Genomic DNA, 20154 nt, shown 5'->3' on the forward strand with positions numbered 1-20154 from the left:
CTATTTAATTCTTTAATTTACTCTCACATTAATACATCATTAAATAATAAATATGGGCATACTAGGAAATTTACTTATATATTTTTATTTCCAATGATTTTTCTTAATCTTTGTGAAAATCCCAATCAGCCTAAGCTTATGGGACGGAGGGAGTAGTATTTTCTTACTCGACCTACAAAATTTGTCCGCTTGCTCGAAAAAATAAATGCAAAGACAATTTGAGTTTATTGATAACTCGAGATTTGTAGACTCTAGTGGATATATTCGAAGGGATTCTTTCTAGGGCTCTCATGTTATGAAGCTCAAAATTAATGACGTATTTGATGGTGGGCTTCGGCCCTAAGAATTCAAGTCAACTTACGCCTACACATTATCGGAATGTGTGGTAGCTCTCACGACTTTGTCAAGTCAAAAAAAAAAAAAAAAAGTTTGTATGTATGTTAATTGATGAACATAACTAGACTAGAAACAAAACTAAAAAATAATGTTGTCCATGCCAAAAACACATATACGTTTATAAAGTTGACTTTTTGGGGGTATATATTTAGAGGGTGTGTTAAATTTATTTTAGAGAGCATATAAACTTCAACAATTTATAAATTGATTCAAGAGCTTATATATTATCAACTTATTTGGATGAAAAATTCAAACTTATAAATTAGAGAGAAAATTATGAGTTAATCATAGATAGAGAATTGAAGAGAGAAGAAATCATAAGGGTATATGTTGAAAATAACAAATCATGGTATAATTATTTTTATCAATTGCTGTTGTTTATGAGATTATGAAAAATAAATTAGTGTTAAAAAACTTATTTTTAAAAAATTGTTATAGCTCACAACTTATAAGTTGTTTAAGAATTTGTTCTATCAATTAAACAATTTTAAAAAAACTAATAGTAATTAATTAAACTTACCATTTTTTTCCCGTACGGAATTTGGGGTACCTGTACCATATATCCCTGAAGTTTGTAAAATTGTGTGATCATTTCAGTTATCACTCTATAATTTTCAAAGAACTTTTCGAAGCTTAAAATAATAAAAACCTCACTGTGATTATCGATGTCACAAAAAAAGTTCAATAGTTTGGCAATTTTGACTATTGAAAAAAATATGTTAGATAATATTAACATTGATGTAATTATTAATAATTTCGTATCTACAAAAGTTTGAACAAATCGTTTTTTATGATATTAATATTTTTTATATTTATTATATAAAGGGTCCTTTTATCTCATTTTGTCTAGGACCTATTTCATGAACGGGTTTGATAAATATCCCATGAGGCACTACAAATTTGGGCTCTATCAAATAATGCAGGAGCCCACACTTCCATATGCACAACCTCAATTTAAAGATAAAAAATAAAATAAAATTCAGCAAAACTAGTTCGTCCTATCACCTATGTAGTATGAAAAGTTATAATCAATACAAACCTATATAGTTTTTTCTTTTTTTGAAATCCATCCTACTATTCAAGTTAGTGCCAATTATTACCATTTCTGTTTGCTTTGGTTTGTAAAATCAACAATTCACGATAGATTCAAAATTCGGTTTCTTCAATCCCAGTTCTTAATTAGTGTCCTCCTTAAAACATAAACAAAATCGTAAGGAAAAACTCGAATTGCTAAAGAAGAACAGGAGAGAGTTTGAGATGTAGAGAGATTGAAGAATTTCGATATATTGAACTTAATGAAAATTACAAATGAAGCTGATATAAATAGAAACAAGAGCTACTGCTGCTAACTGCAAGTGCTAACAACTAACTTTTGCTGAGCTGACTTCTCTAACTGTTACAACAGAAAATGAAATATACTTTCAACATACTCCCAAAAAAAACTTGTTCAAAACTGTTATCCTGGTGGATGAAGCCTGGGCTTGTTCCTTAAGAGACCGAAACGGTGTTCAGGAAGAGGTTTGGTGAACACATCGGCAATTTGATCGGCAGTAGGAACATGCCCAACTTCAATGACTTTGGCCATTACTTTCTCTCGCGCAACCTCTATGTGTTTGGTGCGAGAGTGAAAGACCGGATTTGCAGACAAGGCAACTGCACTTGTGTTATCACACCATACTTGATGAGGATCGTAGGAATAGTGAGACCAATCTCCTTGCAAAAAGACTGAATCCAGATGAGCTCAGTAGTGATATTTGCCAGAGAGTGATACTCAGATTCCGCGCTGCTTCGAGACACAACAGGCTGCTTTTTAGAACTCCAAAGGAGAAGATTATCTCCAAAAAAGACACAATGGCCTCCAGTGGAGCGGCGATCGTCGGGACAACTAGCATAATCTGTATCAGAAAATCCAACCAAACGAAGATGGGAAGATGGTGTGAACTGGAGAGCAAGAGTGGAAGTGCCCTTGAGATATCTAAGCACGCGTTTGCAGGTTAACCAGTGAAGATCAGTAGGATAAGCTAGAAACTGAGTTAGTTTATTTACAGAGAAGGCTATATCTGGGCGAGTAAGTGTTAGATATTGAAGTGCCCCAATGGTGCTACGGTATAGTGTAGGGTCTGAGAAAGGAAGTCCCTCAGTTTTGGTGAGTTTTGGAGAAGTAACCATGGGTGTAGGGCAGGGTTTGCAAGATGACATATTTTCTTTTTGAATTAGTTCATTGAGGTATTTTGTTTGGCAGAGAGAGTAAAAGGAGGGTGTTGGTTTAGTTACCACTATTCCGAGGAAGTAATGTACTTCACCAAGATGTTTCAAAGCAAATTTCTGGTGTAATTGAGTGATGATATCAAGCACAGCCTGAGAGCTATCTCCAGTGATGAGAATATCATCTACATAAACTAAGATCATAGTGAGAATCCCATTATCATTTCTGTGAAAAAGAGAGAGAAGTCTGAAGTAGAGCGAGTAAAGCATAACCCCTGAGCTTATCATACCAAGCTCATGGAGCCTGCTTTAGGCCATATAGTGACTTCTGAAGTTTGCGGACATAGTTAGGATGAATAGGATCTTAAACCCTGTCGGTTGTTTCATATATATGGTATCTTCCAAGTCTCCGTTCAAGAAAGCATTATTAATATCTATTTGCTGGATTGTCCAGCCCTTTGTAGTTGCAAGGATGGATAATATTATCACACAAAAAATTGAGAGTTAATATTATTCATCATTGAAGTGAAAATAAGGAAGGAAAAATGGTGAACTTCTCTTTTGTGTAAAATGTGGGAAAAGAAAGAAGACATTTAAAGGTATATAAATTTTGTTATCCATCATTTTTCATGGATAAATTTATCCATCAAAGTAAACGCAGCCTTATTGGTTTGATGTAGCTCAAGGTGGTGGTGCATGACATACTGTTGATATGAAGTCATTGTTTCTATTAACATGACCTATTGGGGGTGGGAAATCAAGTCTGCTAAGATCGATTTATACCGCTGCACTACTTGGAATATGTGGACTGGTGTAAAGGAACCATATTTTGACATATGATTCATGTGCCCGTGATTCATTTCGAATATCAAACGATTGAATACATACAAAAATCACGTGTCTATAACAAGAAAATAGAATCTTACTTGCGAATCCAGCAATGATCGACTCCAGAGTTGATCTTCCAACTTGTTGACGTTGGATGGCAACGATCTCCAAGCCTTCTTCCATTTCTAAGATGCGTCGCTTCCTCTCTCTTTGTGCTCTCACAAATTTCTCTCTTTTTGGTCTTACGTAATGTCACACGTAATTAGGTTTAGGGTTTTCTTATTATTTATACTAGGTATTGATCATATACCTAAATAATAAGCCCATAAACTTAATTAAACCAAACAAAGCCCAAGGCTTAGTGAGAGATAGAGGAAACAGACGCCCTTATGGAGCTAAGCCTTTATTGGGCCTAGCGGGGATCTACTAGCTTGAATAAAGTTTGGGTCTCCCACTGCTCGATTTCTTTATTCAGCCCATAATATAAATAGAGACACATGTATTAATTTATTCCACTAGAAAATTAATAATGAATTACCTCTTTATTCTTTAGGTGAGTCGGGGCTAGTATTAGACTTAATTAATTTTCGTGTTTAAGATATCCAATATCCATTAATTAATTAATTCCTCTGATGATCAATTAATTAATTAATCGTTTAATTATATACGACATCTTGAGTGCTACCACTTGAACTTATTATCGTATTGGAACTAATTCCACCTGCAGGGTTTAATACGATAAACTATTAAGTTCCTCGAGAGGATATTATCATCATGTTATTAGCAGGACACAAATCCTTATGGCAATATAATTGCATATCAAATCATAATTGTTATAGCCCAAAGTATCGAATATATTGATCTTCAATAGACCTCTCACCCTTGATAAATCAAAGCAATAGTCAATTAATTATTCACGCTAATTAATTCAGTTAAGGTTAAAACTATTTAAGTCACCGAGATCTTGATTCTTAATTAGTCAGAATATAAGAATTTATCTTACTATGATCTTGTTCAATACACAAATGTACTAGCACAAATAAATAGCTAAGACAAACTATTTATCTATTTATGCTACAATCGATCTAAACCGACAACTTGTCCATAGTTATCTCGATTGTGAACTCAATTTATATCTTAACTTTTTTCGATTATATGATCTTTTGTGATATAAAACACACCATATAATCAATAGTATAAGATAAATTAGACTATAATATATAATGCAGTGACAATATTCAGATAGGATAATCGTAGTGAACTAAGGAATCAATGTATACAAGCATAAAAGTATTGCTTTCAGTATACAACACTCATTGGCGGATCCAATATAGGACATTGGGGGTACAGCTGTACCCCTCCCCAAAAAAATAGTAGTAATGTTATAGTCATATATTATGATTAATAGAATATTTTTTGTTTTTTGTACCCCTAAAAATTTAAAATTTTCCTTCAATTGTATGTTCCTTATCGTTTTTGTTTTTTTCTCATTACAAACACTGGCAGAGAACACATTATCGGTGAAAAAGACAGTGTTCGTGACCTGGATCTAAAATTTTTATAATTATATGCTTATTTATCGTTCCCCAAATTTAAAATTATGGATCCGCCACTGCCAACACTTCATGATGATCTCAGCCGAGTCACATGTTATTCCCCAATTTGATGCCATTATGCTGCACATGAAATCCTACGACAGTTCGACAGATGGAAAGAGCTCATTTCAGGTCAGACTTGCTCAATTTGTTTACTCGACTTTTACCAATTTTTGCAATTTGGGATGGGGTGGAGGCGAAGAAAAAGCTACATGTAGACCATGGGCACTTAATTCTATGGGAGTGTTTGGGTAAGCTTATTTTAGAGAGCTTATAAGTTCCAATAACTTATAAGATGTTTCAAGGGCTTATAAGTTGTCAAAGTGTTTGGATAATTGAGATTAAGATAGAGAGAGAATAGTGAGTTAGGGAGATAAAATAGAAAAATATGAAACAAAGGGTATTGTTTTATAATTATGCTTGAGGTGGGATATTTTTGAGAAAACGTCAAACGATGGAACCAAAATTGATATTTACCCAAATGGAAAATTGAAAGGATATTCGTTGTAAATTAGATTCCATCGTAGGGTTATTTTGAACCTCAGATCTTGTTGATTTGAAAGAACGCTTAATTAATTTTGTTTTGATTTGGCAATTAATTACTAGTGATTATTGCAGTATTGCACATCTTCACGATACGATTGAGCCCAAAGTTGTTCATCAAGACATTAAAGCAAGTATTATGCTGATCGACGAGGAGTTCAATATGGAGAATAGATTGCATATAAAATCATAAAATTATATTGTTTGGGGCTGTAGATATAGGATATTTAATTTGGTGGCTATAAGCTTTAGGATAAAATAGTAAATTTATAATTATTTATTATTATTATTTTATATGGGAGCTATACTAAGTAAAACAGGGGCTATGAATAAAATTACCCTAAACTCAATTAAATATTTTTATGAAGGTTATTGGACGGATTGTCTTAATCATTTTATATGTGTATAATTGTTTTCAGAATTTTAATAGAATCCTCAATCTCCTTTCAAGCTCAATTTCCTTTCAAATTCGGCAGTAATAACTATAAAACACAAATGGGGCTTCTTAACAAACAAATCTGGAGTCAGATGATTTTTTAGGACAGTAACTTATGTTGATTTGGAAATTAGGACAAAAAACTTTTGGACTAATAAAAATATGACACTAATTTTTTTTAGAGTAAAATAGGACACTAATTAATAAGCATTGTAAAAATAGGACATTTTCTCGGCTGAGAATTGGCCGAGAAGTGTCCTGCGGGTGCAACACTTATTAATTAGTGTCCTATTTTTACAAGTCCGAAAATTTTTGTCCTAATTTCCAAATCAACCTAAGTTACTGTCCTAAAAAACCCTCGAACTCAACAAATCTTAGTGCCAGTTTCCCATTTCCCATTTCCCAAAGCCCAATAATTAGCAATAAAAGACAAAGTAACAAGCCCATACTTCAATTCCACAATGTCGGCCATAGCAGAAATTATATTTTCTCTTCAAAGTTACTAATTGCGAGTCGAGGAATCAAGTATTCTTAGAAAATACACTAATGCTCAACATTTATCGATTACAAGTTGAACATCAGTAGTTGAGCATCAGTACAAAATACATTAATACTCAACATAAGGATAAAAATATCCTAAATGAGCATATTTATATGTTTTATTAAAAAGGAGTATTTTTTAAATTTTATCTTTTAAAATGGGTATATATATATCATTTTGCCCCTAAAATCAACCCAAAATCTCTCATGAGAACGTCCGCAAATACCTCTAGCAAAATATAGAACACTTGAAAGCTAGCAATAAGGAACTAGTGAATTATCAATCTATATACTAATAAAAAAAGAGACTAAGGCATCTTAAGGCACAACTTGTGGATTGCCTATTTTACCCCTATTATATATTTTATTTAAAATTATTTTACATATTATATATTTATAAGAATATATTAATTCATTAGATATTACAATAAATCTATGTGATATATATATTTCTATAGCTATTAATAAGATTTATAATAAAATAATATTAATTACACGTACAATGTACGTTTTTTCTGCTGGTCCTTTGGAAGAAAAGATCATTTTTTGTATTTTCGGTCTTACACACACTGACACACTTAAATGATCATAGCGGTTACATAGAGGCAAAAACGAAGAAAATACGTACAAAAACAAAATCCAGAAAATGTTGATTAAAGAGCCACACGATATTCTGTAAATCGGGTTTAAGACATCTTGGCGGCGATGGGCCTGTAAACGCTCTCCAGCTCTCTCATCTTGTCTTTGAAATCACCAACTTCTGCAAGTTTGTTTGCCTCCAACAATTCAGTAGCAGACTCTAAAGCTTCCTCGATCTTCTTCTTGTCGCCTGCTTTGATCATATCACATTTGATAGTCATGTTCCTCATGTCGTAGGCCAACTTCTCCAAAGCATTCTTGGCCTCAACCTTCCTCTTAAACTCCTCGTCCTCAAACTTGTACTTCTTCCCATCACTCACCATCTTCGCTATTTCTTCACTAGACAGCCTGCCCTTGTCGTTGGTGATGGTGATGTTCTTCTTCTTTCCAGTCGTTGTCTCCTCCCCTGACACATTCAAGATACCATTCGCATCAATTTCGAAGCACACATTGACTTCAGTAACACCTCTGGGCGCCGCTGGAATGCCTTCGAGAAGGAATGTCCCAAGCAAATTGTTGTCTGATGCCTTGCTTCTTTCGCCCTCGTACACCGGAAGGCTCATGCTGGTTTGATTGTCCAATACCGTCACGTATATTTTCTCCCGCCTTGTAGGGATAGTTGTATTCCTCGGAATAATTACACTCATCAAATCTCCACGTGCTGAGACACCAAGCGACAACGGAGTAACATCCAAAAGAACCATATGCTGCACTCTCTCATTGCCCTCACCATTCAATATGGCAGCTTGCACAGCAGCACCGTAAGCCACAGCTTCATCCGGATGAATGCTCTTGCACAGTTCTTTCCCATTGAACGACTCCTGCAACAGCTGCTGCACCTTGGGGATCCTACTCGACCCACCCACCACCACCACATCATGGACGCTACTCCTTTCCATCTTTGCGTCCTTCAAGCACATCTCCACATGCTCCATACACTTGTTGAATAAATCCATGTTAAGTTCCTCAAATTTAGCACGACTGATAGACGAAAATAGATCAATCCCCTCAAACAAGGAATCGATCTCAATTGTGGTTTGGGAAGCGGAGGAAAGGGCCCTCTTGGCCCTTTCACACTCATTCCTCAATCTCCTAATAGCTCTTGGATTCCCACTAATATCCTTACCCTCTTTGCGCTTGAACTCTTTAATGAAGTGATTCACCATCCTGATGTCGAAGTCCTGGCCTCCAAGATGAGTATCACCAGAAATAGCCTTCACTTCTATATCGCCCCACTCAATAGTCATCAGACACACATCCAACGTGCCACCACCAAGGTCGAAAATAAGCACATTCTTTTCCCCACAAGTATGTGTTTTGTCCAGACCATAGGCAATGGCTGCAGCAGTAGGCTCATTGATGATCCTCATAACGTTAAGACCGGATATGGTTGCCGCATCCTTGGTTGCCTGACGCTGAGAGTCGTTGAAGTAAGCAGGCACGGTGACAATAGCATTCTTGACGGTTGATCCAAGACATGCCTCGGCAATATCCTTCATCTTGGTGAGCACCATTGAGGAGATCTCCTCGGCTGCAAACTGCTTCTCCTCACCTTTGTAGGTTACAACTATCATAGGCTTGTCGCTAGGGTTAGCAATGAGCTTGAATGGCCAGAGTGTCATGTCACTTTGAACCATTGGGTCACTGAATTTGCGGCCAATTAGCCTCTTTGCATCTTCATCATGAACATATTAATAAAAAATCAACTAGTTAATTGGAGTAGAAAGAGAGATACAACAATAAATTCAAAGCAAAGGAGAAACGATAGTCAAAAAATCAAGAAAATAAACTTGTGCTTAGATTGCAATAATAGCCCGTATTTAAATTATACTCCCTCTGTGTCATAAAAACATGAACATTTTTCTGTTTTAGGCATCTATATAATATATAAAAGATCAGTTTAACGGCTATATTTTACCGCCAAAATTTTAAAAATCGGTTTCTCCGTTTCAACGACAAAGTTTACAATAGTGCCTATATTTTGGGACACTCAATCCAATCCAAATACAATTTAATATTTTTAGCCCATTGAAAGAAAATTATTTTGTCCCTCAATTTTTACCGTTTCTTTTCTTTTTCTTTTCTTTCTAAAATCTATATATTGTGAGTAATGATAAAATATTCAATATGCATGTTAAATTAAAGATCATAAAAACAAGTTTTAATTTGATATATATTATGTTAAAAATAGAGTTAAAATAAAAAAGTTATAAAAATTAAAAGTATCAAACCAATTTTTTTTCTCTCTCCTATTATTTTTCATACATTATCTTTTATCTTTTGGTTTTATTTGGTTTTTTTTCATTTGCTATATTTCGTTTTATGTATTATTTTTTAATTTGCTTTAATTTCTTTTTTCTCAATTTTATTTTCTTTTATTTGTATAAAAAATATAACATCAATACATATATATATAAATAATATAATATAATATAATATAATATAATATAATATAATATAATATAATATAATATAACAATACAAACATTAACAACTCAGCTTTATCATTATTTTTCTAAATGTCATTTTTCATATTTTTCTTCCACAATTCACACTCAATTATACAATTTTATTTTTATTTTTTCTCTTTATTTTTCCTTTTTTTAAATAATGTAAAATATTCAATTACATATTAAACGAAATATCATTACCCGAGTTTTAATATGTTATATATTATGTGAAATGTAAATTTATATATGTTTAAAATGATAGGAGTTAAAAGTTTTAAACAATTTTTTTCCTCTCTTTCTCTCTTATTTGCTTTTTTTTTTCTCATATAGTATGCAATTTTAATTACTTATATGAATCAACAAGATTTTTTTATTGTATGACAAAAGAATATTTTTCAACATTTATTTGATATCCAAATGAATGTGTATTATTACAACACTAATAATATTAAATGTTAAAGTGGTGGCAAATCTTTTAATTTTTTTTCTTACAATTCACACACATGCTTCATAAACACTGAATGACTCAAACTCCGACCTACTGATTGAAGGGAAAACTTGCATTTTGTATTATACATCCTTTAGTATGTAGACGTAACGAATCATGCCCAAACTTTTAATTTTTGTATTTATTTTATTTTGTTTTTAGCAAAAGAAAGACAACACAATTATTCATTCCCCCTCCCCCCTCTCATTCTTTTGTTTACTAATGTACTAAATAGAGGTGAAACGAAAGGTACCGAGAAACGAAAGACTGAAGGTAAGTTACATTGTAACTTAACTAGGTTGTCAACTTTTAAGGAATTAAATACAATATAATTATAACATATGCATGCATCTAAAAATAATAGTTATAGTATATGTTAGAAAGGAATATATACTTCTTACAAGGTATTAACATATTTTTTTGCTTGATTAATTATAAATGGATGGTTTAACTATTTATGTTTTGTGGATTATAACTTAAAAATAAATTATTTACAATTAGCTAATCATATATGTATATATGTAATTTAATTTAAATTACTTTTTATTATTTTATATAATTATAATTATTCCCGTGCATCGCACGGGATGGTGGTACTAGTTTTATAAAAATATGAATATTTTTCCATTTTAGGGCGTCTTATAAAAACATAGACATTTTTATCTCTACTTTTTATAAAATGGAATCGTTTTACACTCACAATACACTTTTATCTAACATTTCTTAAGACTCGTGCCACTTACAAATGTTCATATTTTTGTCAGACGGATGAAGTATATTTTCTAAGTTTATGAAACAATTTCACTTAGAGGGAGTATATTTTTTTATAATCTCATAGGCAACAATCATTTTCCAAATATTTTTCAACTATAATTTATTATTTTCATCATATAGTATCATTTAAGTTCCTTTCTCTTATATTTTCTCTTTCTAAAAGAAATTATCTTTCTCTAGCAAAAAAAATCTCTCTCTAACTTATAAAATCAATTATCCAAACACTTTGACAGTTTATAAGCTCTTTAGAATAAGCTTAGCCAAACACCCTCTTAGTATGACCAATTCCTAGCTGATTTCAATCTCTCTCGCACATAACACAAATACAACATGACACGAAAGATGAAGAAAAAAAAACATGATAAAAATAGCAAGAATGGAGAGATAATAACTGGTAGGAAGCAATTCATAGAAGATAATACTCACCAAAAACAATGTTAGTAGGACTAAGTTTGGCTTGATTCTTGGCGACGTCTCCGATGAGTCGCTCAGAGTCGGTGAAGGCCACGTAAGACGGCGTGATGCGGTTGCCCTGATCATTGGGTATGATCTCAATGCGGTTGTGCTCGTGCTGCCACACTGCCACGCACGAATACGTCGTCCCCAAATCGATCCCAATCGCCGGTCCTTGGCCCTTTCCCACCATTGATGATGCTATCTTTTGTTTCGGATATATGTTTTGCAAGCTACAATGGTGTCGAGAGTGTTAAATATATAATTCCGCCGCTACTTGTTGAATTAAACAAGACTCACAGTTCTACTTCCTGCATTGGATAGCACTTTCTTCAGTCACAATCGTGTTGACCTAGTCTAACAAGTAACAACAACTACTTGTATTGAATATATATAGTTGCCAACTCGATCAATAAAGTCCAATCCTGTAATCGTCAGTTTCCCGAAGACCCAACCCAAGTCGTCGTAATAATCACTATTTTAACTTTTAAGAAAATCACTTTCTCACACATCACAATATGGCACGAAAAATAAAGGAAACTAAGAAAAAGCCTTGAAAAATAACAAGATGAAGAGATAAAATCATGTTTTGGAACGGACCATATCTAGAAGAGAAAACTCACCGAAAAAGCTGTTAAGTGTGATTGTGTTCAGAAGTTTTCCGTAGAGATAGATATCTTATGCTTCGTTCTTGCATTATCTGTTGTTTTAACAGACTTGCTTTCTTCTGTCCACTGTGGGTGTGGGTGAAGTTTTGGGAAGATATAACATAGACAGATAGAGTCTTGTTGTATAATTAAGTTTTGGGAAAAAGTATCATTTTTTGTCTCAATATTTACACGCTTTAATTAAACTCTTAACACAAGAAAAATTGTAACTCTACTCCACATATAACTTTTTCTCAACTTTAATTAATGCCGATTATTATGATTTATATTCGTATTTGATACGTAAAATTAACAAATTATGAGATCATCTTCAGTGCATGGCCCTAGGTACTAATTGGTGGTCCCCACTTTAGCGTCACCCTTATCCAGTGCATTAACATTATAATCTTCATTTTCATTTAATCTCATTTTTACTCTTCTATTTTAAAATTCAATATTTCTTTAAAATTAAAATAAAATATAACATTAATTAAAATAAAATACAATATATAAAAAAATATTATAATAATTAAAAATTAGGTAAAACAAATTAAAAGAATTAAAAAATTTAAGATTTTAAAATTTGAAAAAACAAAATTAAAACAAAAAATATTGAAAAAAAATAAAAAATAAAAACTACCCTAGAATCCCCGGCACTATCGTTTGAGTCAGGGGATTTTTTAGGACAATAACTTATGTTGATTTGGAAATTAGGACAAAAACTTTCGAATTTGTAAAAATAGGACACTAATTTTTTTTAGAGTAAAAATAGGACACTAATTAATAAGCGTTGTAAAAATAGGACATTTCTCGGCCGATAATTGGCCGAAAAATGTCCTGCAGATGCAACACTTATTAATTAGTGTCCTATTTTACTCTTAAAAAAAATTAGTGTCCTATTTTTACAAGTTCGAAAGTTATTATCCTAATTTCCAAATCAATCTAAGTTACTGTCCTAAAAAACCCACGAACTCCTATCGTTTAGGGCAAAGCTTGTGCCACCTTGGCCCGGCGCTCCAGCGCGACCACCACCACCTAGCGCCAGCTCAGTCGGGCGCTATGTTCTTAGCACTGGAGATGCTCTTATAGATTCAAAAGTTGGTGCCCTCAAAATCCCATCTCTTCTAGTGTCTCTTTATACAAAATCGCTGCAAAAACTCGAATTGCTCGTATGCAAATTTTGTAAGGGTGTGTTCATTTTGATTGTAAGTTTATCATGGGGAAAGAGTGAAAGAAAAGGAAAAATATATGTATTTTATCATTTTCCAAACGCACCCTAAGTAGTTAAATATTGTGTGACAAATCTTGACTTTTTAAACATTCCTACATAAGACTCCTTATGAGAATCATTTTCTAGTACATTGTCAATTATTTGGGTTATCTATATCCTCTATACTAGTTATCAATTGAAAGTAAAGAAAGTGTGCGTGTGTTGGCTTAGTGGTAGATGATTAATGTCCAAGACTTGAGGTCTTGGGTTTGAATCTCACGTCGCACGGTTTTTAACGTGACCATTGTTTTCCCATGCTTCGTTGGATAGCGGAGACAATGAATTTATATATTTTAGTGGCATGAATCTAAATCTTCTTAAGATTACTGGTCGATCAGACGCATAAGACTTGCTACTGAGATATTAGAGCATCCACACAATAGCAAATTTCTCATGTATTTTGAAGAAAAAAAAATGTCCGACTCCCATCAAAATTCTCCAACCAAGAGGAAATGTATTTTTTTTTTTTTTTGTAATTTCAACATCTAAAATTGCTTCATGATGGTCTCAAATTTAAGAATTTTGGCCTCATACATTAATCATTTTATCGGTAGGCCAACAACACACGCACAAAAAAAAAAGCAAGCCACAATTTTTGTTTTTCCTTTTCCTTTTGCCTCTCACATTATAGCGCAGAGGGTGCTAGAAATGCTCCCAATCTTGAGTGCTAATTCAAATGATTCGAGTGCAAGCAGCATTTTTTTCTGACATACATTAATAAAGGGGATAGGTATTAATCATAGAATCATTTACATAAAATACTTTTCTATATATATAATTTCTCTATCCGAAAAATCAAATTAAAAGAAGTATATATATACTTACCCGCTTTGAAATTAATGGTGCTGGAACAACTGCATTATGATTGTGAATATGTACGTGTTCATTGGTCGTCAGGTACGAATTATGCGTATGGAGTACAAGTCCAGTCCTTGCCTGCAGCCACAAAAAATAAAAATTTGTGCACAATTTACTAATTCGAATTGAGTTTTATATCTTGTGTACTTAATTTTCCCTTATTATTTTTGTATATGAAGAACATAACATCAAAATTCGAAACGAAAACCCCAATTATGGTAATTATATATTTCGATTTATAATTACTAGAATTGATGTGCCGGAGCAGTACATCCTTTCCTAATTACACTAAACGTCCTCCACTAAATATAAATTCATTTATTCACAATTTGACAACCTTTCGAGAAATCGGCTTAGGTCAGACTGCCCGCAGCATACAGATAGAAGTACAGGCAGGGACGGAGCCAGGGGTGTTAGGGGGGCTGAAGCCCCCTCCCAAATTTTGAGATAAAAAAAAAATTATTTTAGAAGATATATATAGATATATGTCTATACCTATTATAAAAGAACTTTGTTATACAAAAGTTTGCTTGTTATATTCATTCATATATACTTAACTTAAGGATTATCGTGTTATTTAAAACTATATAATCCATGAAAATATTGTTCATTATTATTATTACTATTATGCTTGTCTTTGAATAGAAAATGTCTAAATTAATGTATGAAATGCCCCCCAAAAAAAATTGTTTGTTATATAGATTATGCTTGTCTATTAATAAAAAATGGCTAAAATATACGAAATGTTCAAAAAAAAATATTGTAATGTATTGAAACTAATTTTTAATATATTGAAACTATATAATCTATGAGAGTTTTAGTAAAAAAATGTACCCCAAACAAAATTTCTCTACAAGTTCAGCATCTGAACTTAATTCCTGGCTCTGTTCCTGAGTACAGGAGACCACCTCTTTCAGAATTGATATAAAAGAAAAAGTTGTAATTATGCTTTATATTGAAGTCCCGGCGAACACCCGATTTCTTGAAACGTTTTACATCTAAAAAAACACAAAAATTTGGCAATTTTTTATGCTTTAGGACTATTTTGCTCTTAATTAGACGGATGGGTTAGAGTTACGCGTGTGGGTTGGGCTTTGAGTTCGGGTTGCTCGCTGGTTATGATGATTCAAATGGATACAAAAATGTGGGACATCCAAAAAAGGAAAAATGGATACTAAATGCTGAGACCAATTGAGTAAAATTTAATAATTTATATGTACCCTAACATTGGATTAATTAATCCTAATAATCAATTATTAATTTAAATAAATATAAAAAATAATTATAAACCCTAGTTAGATAAGTGGACAGTAGCTAGCTATCTCAAAATTATACTCAAATACAATAAATTAAAATTGAAGAATAGAATAATTAAAACTATAATAATAAATTAAAAGTGGGACAGAAAATTCAACGCAGAAAAGCAGTGATATATTTGGCAATTCATATTAAAAATTTCTACCTCATTCAAATTTACCCCCGATTCCCGTGCAAGAGTCGGATCTCTCATAGCTTGCAGCAACGTATAATTGTCCAAAAACTGAGCCTGGCCGTCATGATTATGATCATACCTGGCCGCACGGTAGCATTCAGAGCACAGGTCAAAGGAGGTTTTCGAATTCTTGAAACACTCGACGCACGAGAAAAATATTCCCGAGATGAATTTGCCGCAGTCGTCGCCGTTGCAGAAGGGGCGGCCGCTCTTGATGATGTAGTACAGCGTCATGACCTCAAAGAAGTCGAGGGTGCCGTTGTTGTCGAGGTCGAGCGCGCTGAATAATTTAAGGTTTTGCATGTAGGAGATTTTCTGACTCATGAAGTCTAGGAACTCGGAGCAATCGACTCGGCCGTTTCCATCCGAGTCCATGGATTGGTAGAACTCGCGAGCTCGGTCTTTTACTTCTTTAGATGCGGTTCGGTAATAGGCTTTTGCGATTTCGCGCAGTTCTTCTATGTCATTCTGTTTGGATGGATCGCTCGTACAACAAGATTAAGAAAGAGGATAATTAATTAAGGTGTGTTATGTGTAGGATAAGCTCACCTTATTTTGAGACGTGTCAGCAGCAGCGGTGCGACTTCTGAACTCCATGAGCAGAGAGTGAGGATCCTTCATGTAGTGATCGGAGTGCTCATGCTCGGGCAAAGCGTCGTGGCGGCGGTAACAAGAGCAGCAGAGGTCGTAGGAGTCGGGACGTCTTCCTATGCATAGCAAGCAAGAGAAGTAGGGGCCCACCAGCAGCTCATGGCAGACGCTGCATTTGTTTAATTCCACCTTCTTCTCCATGTAGTGAAGGCAGAGAAACTCGTCGAAATTCAGGCCGCCGTCGCCGTCCTCGTCGAGTTTCTCGAACACGGCCTCCGCGCGCAGCCACGAGCTCACCGATTTCTTGAACTCCGCCAGGCATATCTTCCCGTCGCCGTCCACGTCGAGTTTCGCGAAGGATTCTTCGATCGAAATCTTCGCGGCCTCGCTCGCTCTCTCGTAGTAGGATCTCGCGATCTCTCTCATCGCTTCCATTTCTCTCGCTCTAGAGTATCTCTCCGCTTCTCTCTCTAAATCAGTGTGTGATAAAGAAAAATCTACTATCTATATTTTTATTAGTATTTTCTTACTCGACCTACAAAATTTGTCCGCTTGCTTGAAGAAATAAAACCAAAGACAAATTGAGTTCATTAGTTAGGCCTCGATGAAATCTAGTGTCCCACAATATTATGTGTCTCACTGTATTCTATGTTTATATCTATTATTTTAAAAATAATTTTTATAAAAGTAAAATTTATTATAATACTATGAATTACATTTAATTTTTAGTTCAATTTTTTTTTTAAAGTATATACCATGACTTTGAATTTATCAATCTACTATTACACCAATCCGTGCGATGCACGGCGAAATCGAAATTAAATGATATTTTAAATAAATAAATATAAATGTTAAACATAATACAAATATAAACAAATTCAAAATATGATTTAAAACTAAAATATCAATTACTCAATAAAATTTCGAATTTAAAAACATAAATAAATTATTATAGTTATTAAATAATTTTAAATTATTTGATAATGAAAATTAAAATAAAGTATAAAGTATAATTATAAAATTTCCGAATTTAAAACATAAATAAAGTATTATAAATTATTATAGTATAATAAAAATAAAATATCAATTACTCAATATGATTCAACTATGTATAAAGAATAATGATAATTATAGTTATTAAATAATTTTAAATTATTTGATAATGAAAATTAATATACACACTATTATTATAGAGTATTCCGCTTAATAATAAATAAATCAATATTATTATACACACACATAAATAAATAAGTTGTAAAATTTTAACAAAGAGAAAGCCAAAAAAAATATTTTAAAATTTTAATAATCTATTCGTTTTGAATACATTTTTTATGATTTTTATACCATATTTAAAATCTTGTTACAAACTTAAAATTAAGATGCATATTAAATATTTTTTCATAAAATCAAATTTGACGATATTTGAAAAAGAATTAAAAGTATATATATTTTTTTATAACAAAAAGACAGAAAGAAATAGTGAAAAAAATGATGGGAGAACAGAGAGAAAAAATAGAGGGAAAAGATGGTTGGAGAAAACTCATCTTTTATATATTATATAGATTATTAACCAATAAAAATGAAATTAAATAATAAAAAATAATTATATACTCTAGATTGATGGAATAAACTCTAACTAACTAATAATCACAAAATTAAAATTGAAAAAAAAATATTTAAATAAATAAATAAAATTAAAAATAAAACATAAAATAAGACATAAAGTGTGGTCCATTATATTGCAATCTACAGTAGCTCTCATGACAACTTGAGATGTTTGTATTGGATCTTGTAGTGGATATATTCAAGGGATTGTTTCTAGAGCTCTCATGTCATCAAGCTGAAAATTAATGACGTATTTGATGGTGGGCTCCGGCCCAAATACGATGAAATTTCCACTTGGTTGGAAAAGTAAATGCAAAGACAATTTGAGTCAACTGTTTTTTTTTTTTTTTGATAAATTTACAATATACACATTATCGCAATGTGTGGTGGCTCTCACGAGTCACGACTTCGTCAAGTGTATTATGTATATGTACAAAAGTTTAAAACAAGACTTGCTGTTTGTATTTGTAAAGTGTATGTTAATTGATGAGCATAACTAGACTAGAAACAAAACTTAAAAATAATGTTTATAAAGTTGATTTTTTGGGGGTATATATATATTTAGAGAGTGTTAAATTTGTTTTAAAGAGATTATAAACTTTAACAATTTATAATTTGATTCAAGAGCTTATAAAATGTAATATCTCAAAAACTAATAAATTAGAGTTAAAAAATTATTTTTAAAAAGTTGTTGTAGCTCACATCTTATAATTAAGTTGTTTAAGAATTTATTCTATCAAACAATTTTCAAAAACTTACCATTTTAGAATTTGTAAAATTGATAATTTGTTTTAAGAATTTATTCTATCAAGGGAAAATTGCATTAAAATACACCAAATTTGCCAAAAATTCATATTTGACGCGAAGTTAGGATTTTATAATTAAATACACCAATTTAATAACTTGTCCAATTTTGACATCGATTTTATTTCCCCCAATTTTTAAAATGACGTGGATCCTACGTGGCTTGCCGGCACACTCCTTTTAATTCGCCGGATAAATGACTAAACGTCGTCATTTTGAATTAAATGAAACCATGTCGTTTTGTGTCTTTTCTTATTAATTCAAAGGATCGAACCCTAATTTGTTCAATCACTGTCCATTTCTGAAGCTCTAGCTATTCAAGAATTCGAATTTCAGGAATTCAAAGGTGACGAGATTCTGGAATCATAGGGTATTCGACATGTCTTCTTCTTTCGAGTCATTTTCATTTCGATCCAACAACGACGGGAGTCATTTTCATTTCGATCCAACAACGACGGGATTACATGCCAGTGCAGCAAACTTGAGAAGGTAGAGACCTCAAGAACTTCGAAAAATCCTGATTGAATGTTCTATTGTTGTCAGCCTCGAGAGGTTAGAAGCATTATGAGTTTATTTTTTATTTCCCCCTTCAATTTTTGGGTTTCCTCTTCAATTATGGAATTTTCCCTATGCATTGCAAGCAAGAGAAGTAGGGGCCCACCAGCAGCTCATAGCAGCCGCTGCATTTGAGTAATTCCACCTTCCTCTCCATGTAGTGAAGGCAGAGAAACTCGCCGAAATCGAGGCAGACGTCGCCGTCCTCGTTGAGTTTCTCGAACACGGTATCCGTGCGCAGCCACGAGCTCACCGATTTCTTGAACTCCGCCAGGCATATCTTCCCGTCGCTGTCCACGTCGAGTTTCACGAAGGATTCTTCGATCGAAATCTTCGCGGCCTCGATCGCTCGCTCTCTCGTAGTTAGGGATGTCAATCGGGTCAACCCACCGAGTTTCGGGCCAGCCCTATCGGGTTCCGGGTTAATCGGATGCGGGCTAATCGGGCTGAGGATTTTTTCGGGTTATAAATCTCCAACCCTAACCCTAAATGTTCGGGTTTCGGGCTAGCCCATCGGGCTAATCGGCTTAAAGGCGTAATAATAAAATAATCATTTTTATTTTGTTATTTTTAATAATCTAATGTATAATGTATAAAATATACTCCCTCCGTCCACGAAAAACATGCCACTTTGCTTTCGGCACGGGTTTTAATAAAATGTGAGTGAAGTTGGTAGTGGAGTAAGGGTCCCACTTTAAATATGAGTGGAATAGTGTGGACCCTACTACTAAAAATGGATGTGGCATATTTTTCGTGGACGGACGAAAAAGGAAATTGTGGCATGTTTTTCGTGGACGGAGGGAGTACATAGAAATCAAAGATATAAATTATATAGCAAGCATTAAATGCAAAAATATGAGATATTGTAAAAAACATCAAGATCACATAACATATAAAATAAGTTGGTAACAATAAAATGTTCAATTTTGTTAAAGAAAAAACAATAAAATATCTAACAATAGTTTGAACTCATAGAACCAAAGTAT

At 33.1% G+C, this 20154-nt stretch overlaps 3 protein-coding genes across 3 annotated transcripts; all 3 read right to left on the bottom strand.

Moving 5' to 3' along the window:
• Window positions 1-2001: 2001 nt before the first annotated feature.
• Window positions 2002-2565, bottom strand: LOC130993744 (uncharacterized mitochondrial protein AtMg00810-like). Its single transcript, XM_057918781.1, has one exon. It carries the CDS (start codon window positions 2563-2565, stop codon window positions 2002-2004), a length of 564 nt encoding a protein of 187 aa, XP_057774764.1.
• A 4503-nt stretch (window positions 2566-7068) lies between these two features.
• LOC130991793 (heat shock cognate 70 kDa protein-like) lies at window positions 7069-11639 on the bottom strand. The gene is made up of 2 exons (XM_057916194.1): window positions 11320-11639; window positions 7069-8857 (listed from the first exon to the last, which is right to left on the bottom strand). Exons 1-2 carry the CDS (start codon window positions 11537-11539, stop codon window positions 7230-7232), a joined length of 1848 nt encoding a protein of 615 aa, XP_057772177.1. The 5' UTR covers window positions 11540-11639; the 3' UTR covers window positions 7069-7229.
• A 2058-nt stretch (window positions 11640-13697) lies between these two features.
• Window positions 13698-16726, bottom strand: LOC130991860 (uncharacterized). The gene is made up of 4 exons (XM_057916276.1): window positions 16163-16726; window positions 15584-16081; window positions 14089-14199; window positions 13698-13967 (listed from the first exon to the last, which is right to left on the bottom strand). Exons 1-4 carry the CDS (start codon window positions 16637-16639, stop codon window positions 13884-13886), a joined length of 1170 nt encoding a protein of 389 aa, XP_057772259.1. The 5' UTR covers window positions 16640-16726; the 3' UTR covers window positions 13698-13883.
• Window positions 16727-20154: the final 3428 nt, after the last annotated feature.

Source organism: Salvia miltiorrhiza, chromosome 7, assembly GCF_028751815.1.
Source record: "Salvia miltiorrhiza cultivar Shanhuang (shh) chromosome 7, IMPLAD_Smil_shh, whole genome shotgun sequence".
NCBI lineage: Eukaryota > Viridiplantae > Streptophyta > Magnoliopsida > Lamiales > Lamiaceae > Salvia > Salvia miltiorrhiza.

What these genes read in the sequence shown, in the direction of transcription:
- LOC130993744 (XM_057918781.1), bottom strand. Translation starts at nt 2,565, where the DNA reads ATGGTTACTTCTCCAAAACTCACCAAAACTGAGGGACTTCCTTTCTCA.
- LOC130991793 (XM_057916194.1), bottom strand. Translation starts at nt 11,539, where the DNA reads ATGGTGGGAAAGGGCCAAGGACCGGCGATTGGGATCGATTTGGGGACG. An exon ending in TCCTACTAACATTGTTTTTG is followed by an intron (nt 8,858 to 11,319) that starts GTGAGTATTATC and finishes TTCATGATGAAG; the next exon opens with ATGCAAAGAGGCTAATTGGC.
- LOC130991860 (XM_057916276.1), bottom strand. Translation starts at nt 16,639, where the DNA reads ATGGAAGCGATGAGAGAGATCGCGAGATCCTACTACGAGAGAGCGAGC. An exon ending in CTGACACGTCTCAAAATAAG is followed by an intron (nt 16,082 to 16,162) that starts GTGAGCTTATCC and finishes CCATCCAAACAG; the next exon opens with AATGACATAGAAGAACTGCG. An exon ending in CGGGGGTAAATTTGAATGAG is followed by an intron (nt 14,200 to 15,583) that starts GTAGAAATTTTT and finishes TTGTGGCTGCAG; the next exon opens with GCAAGGACTGGACTTGTACT.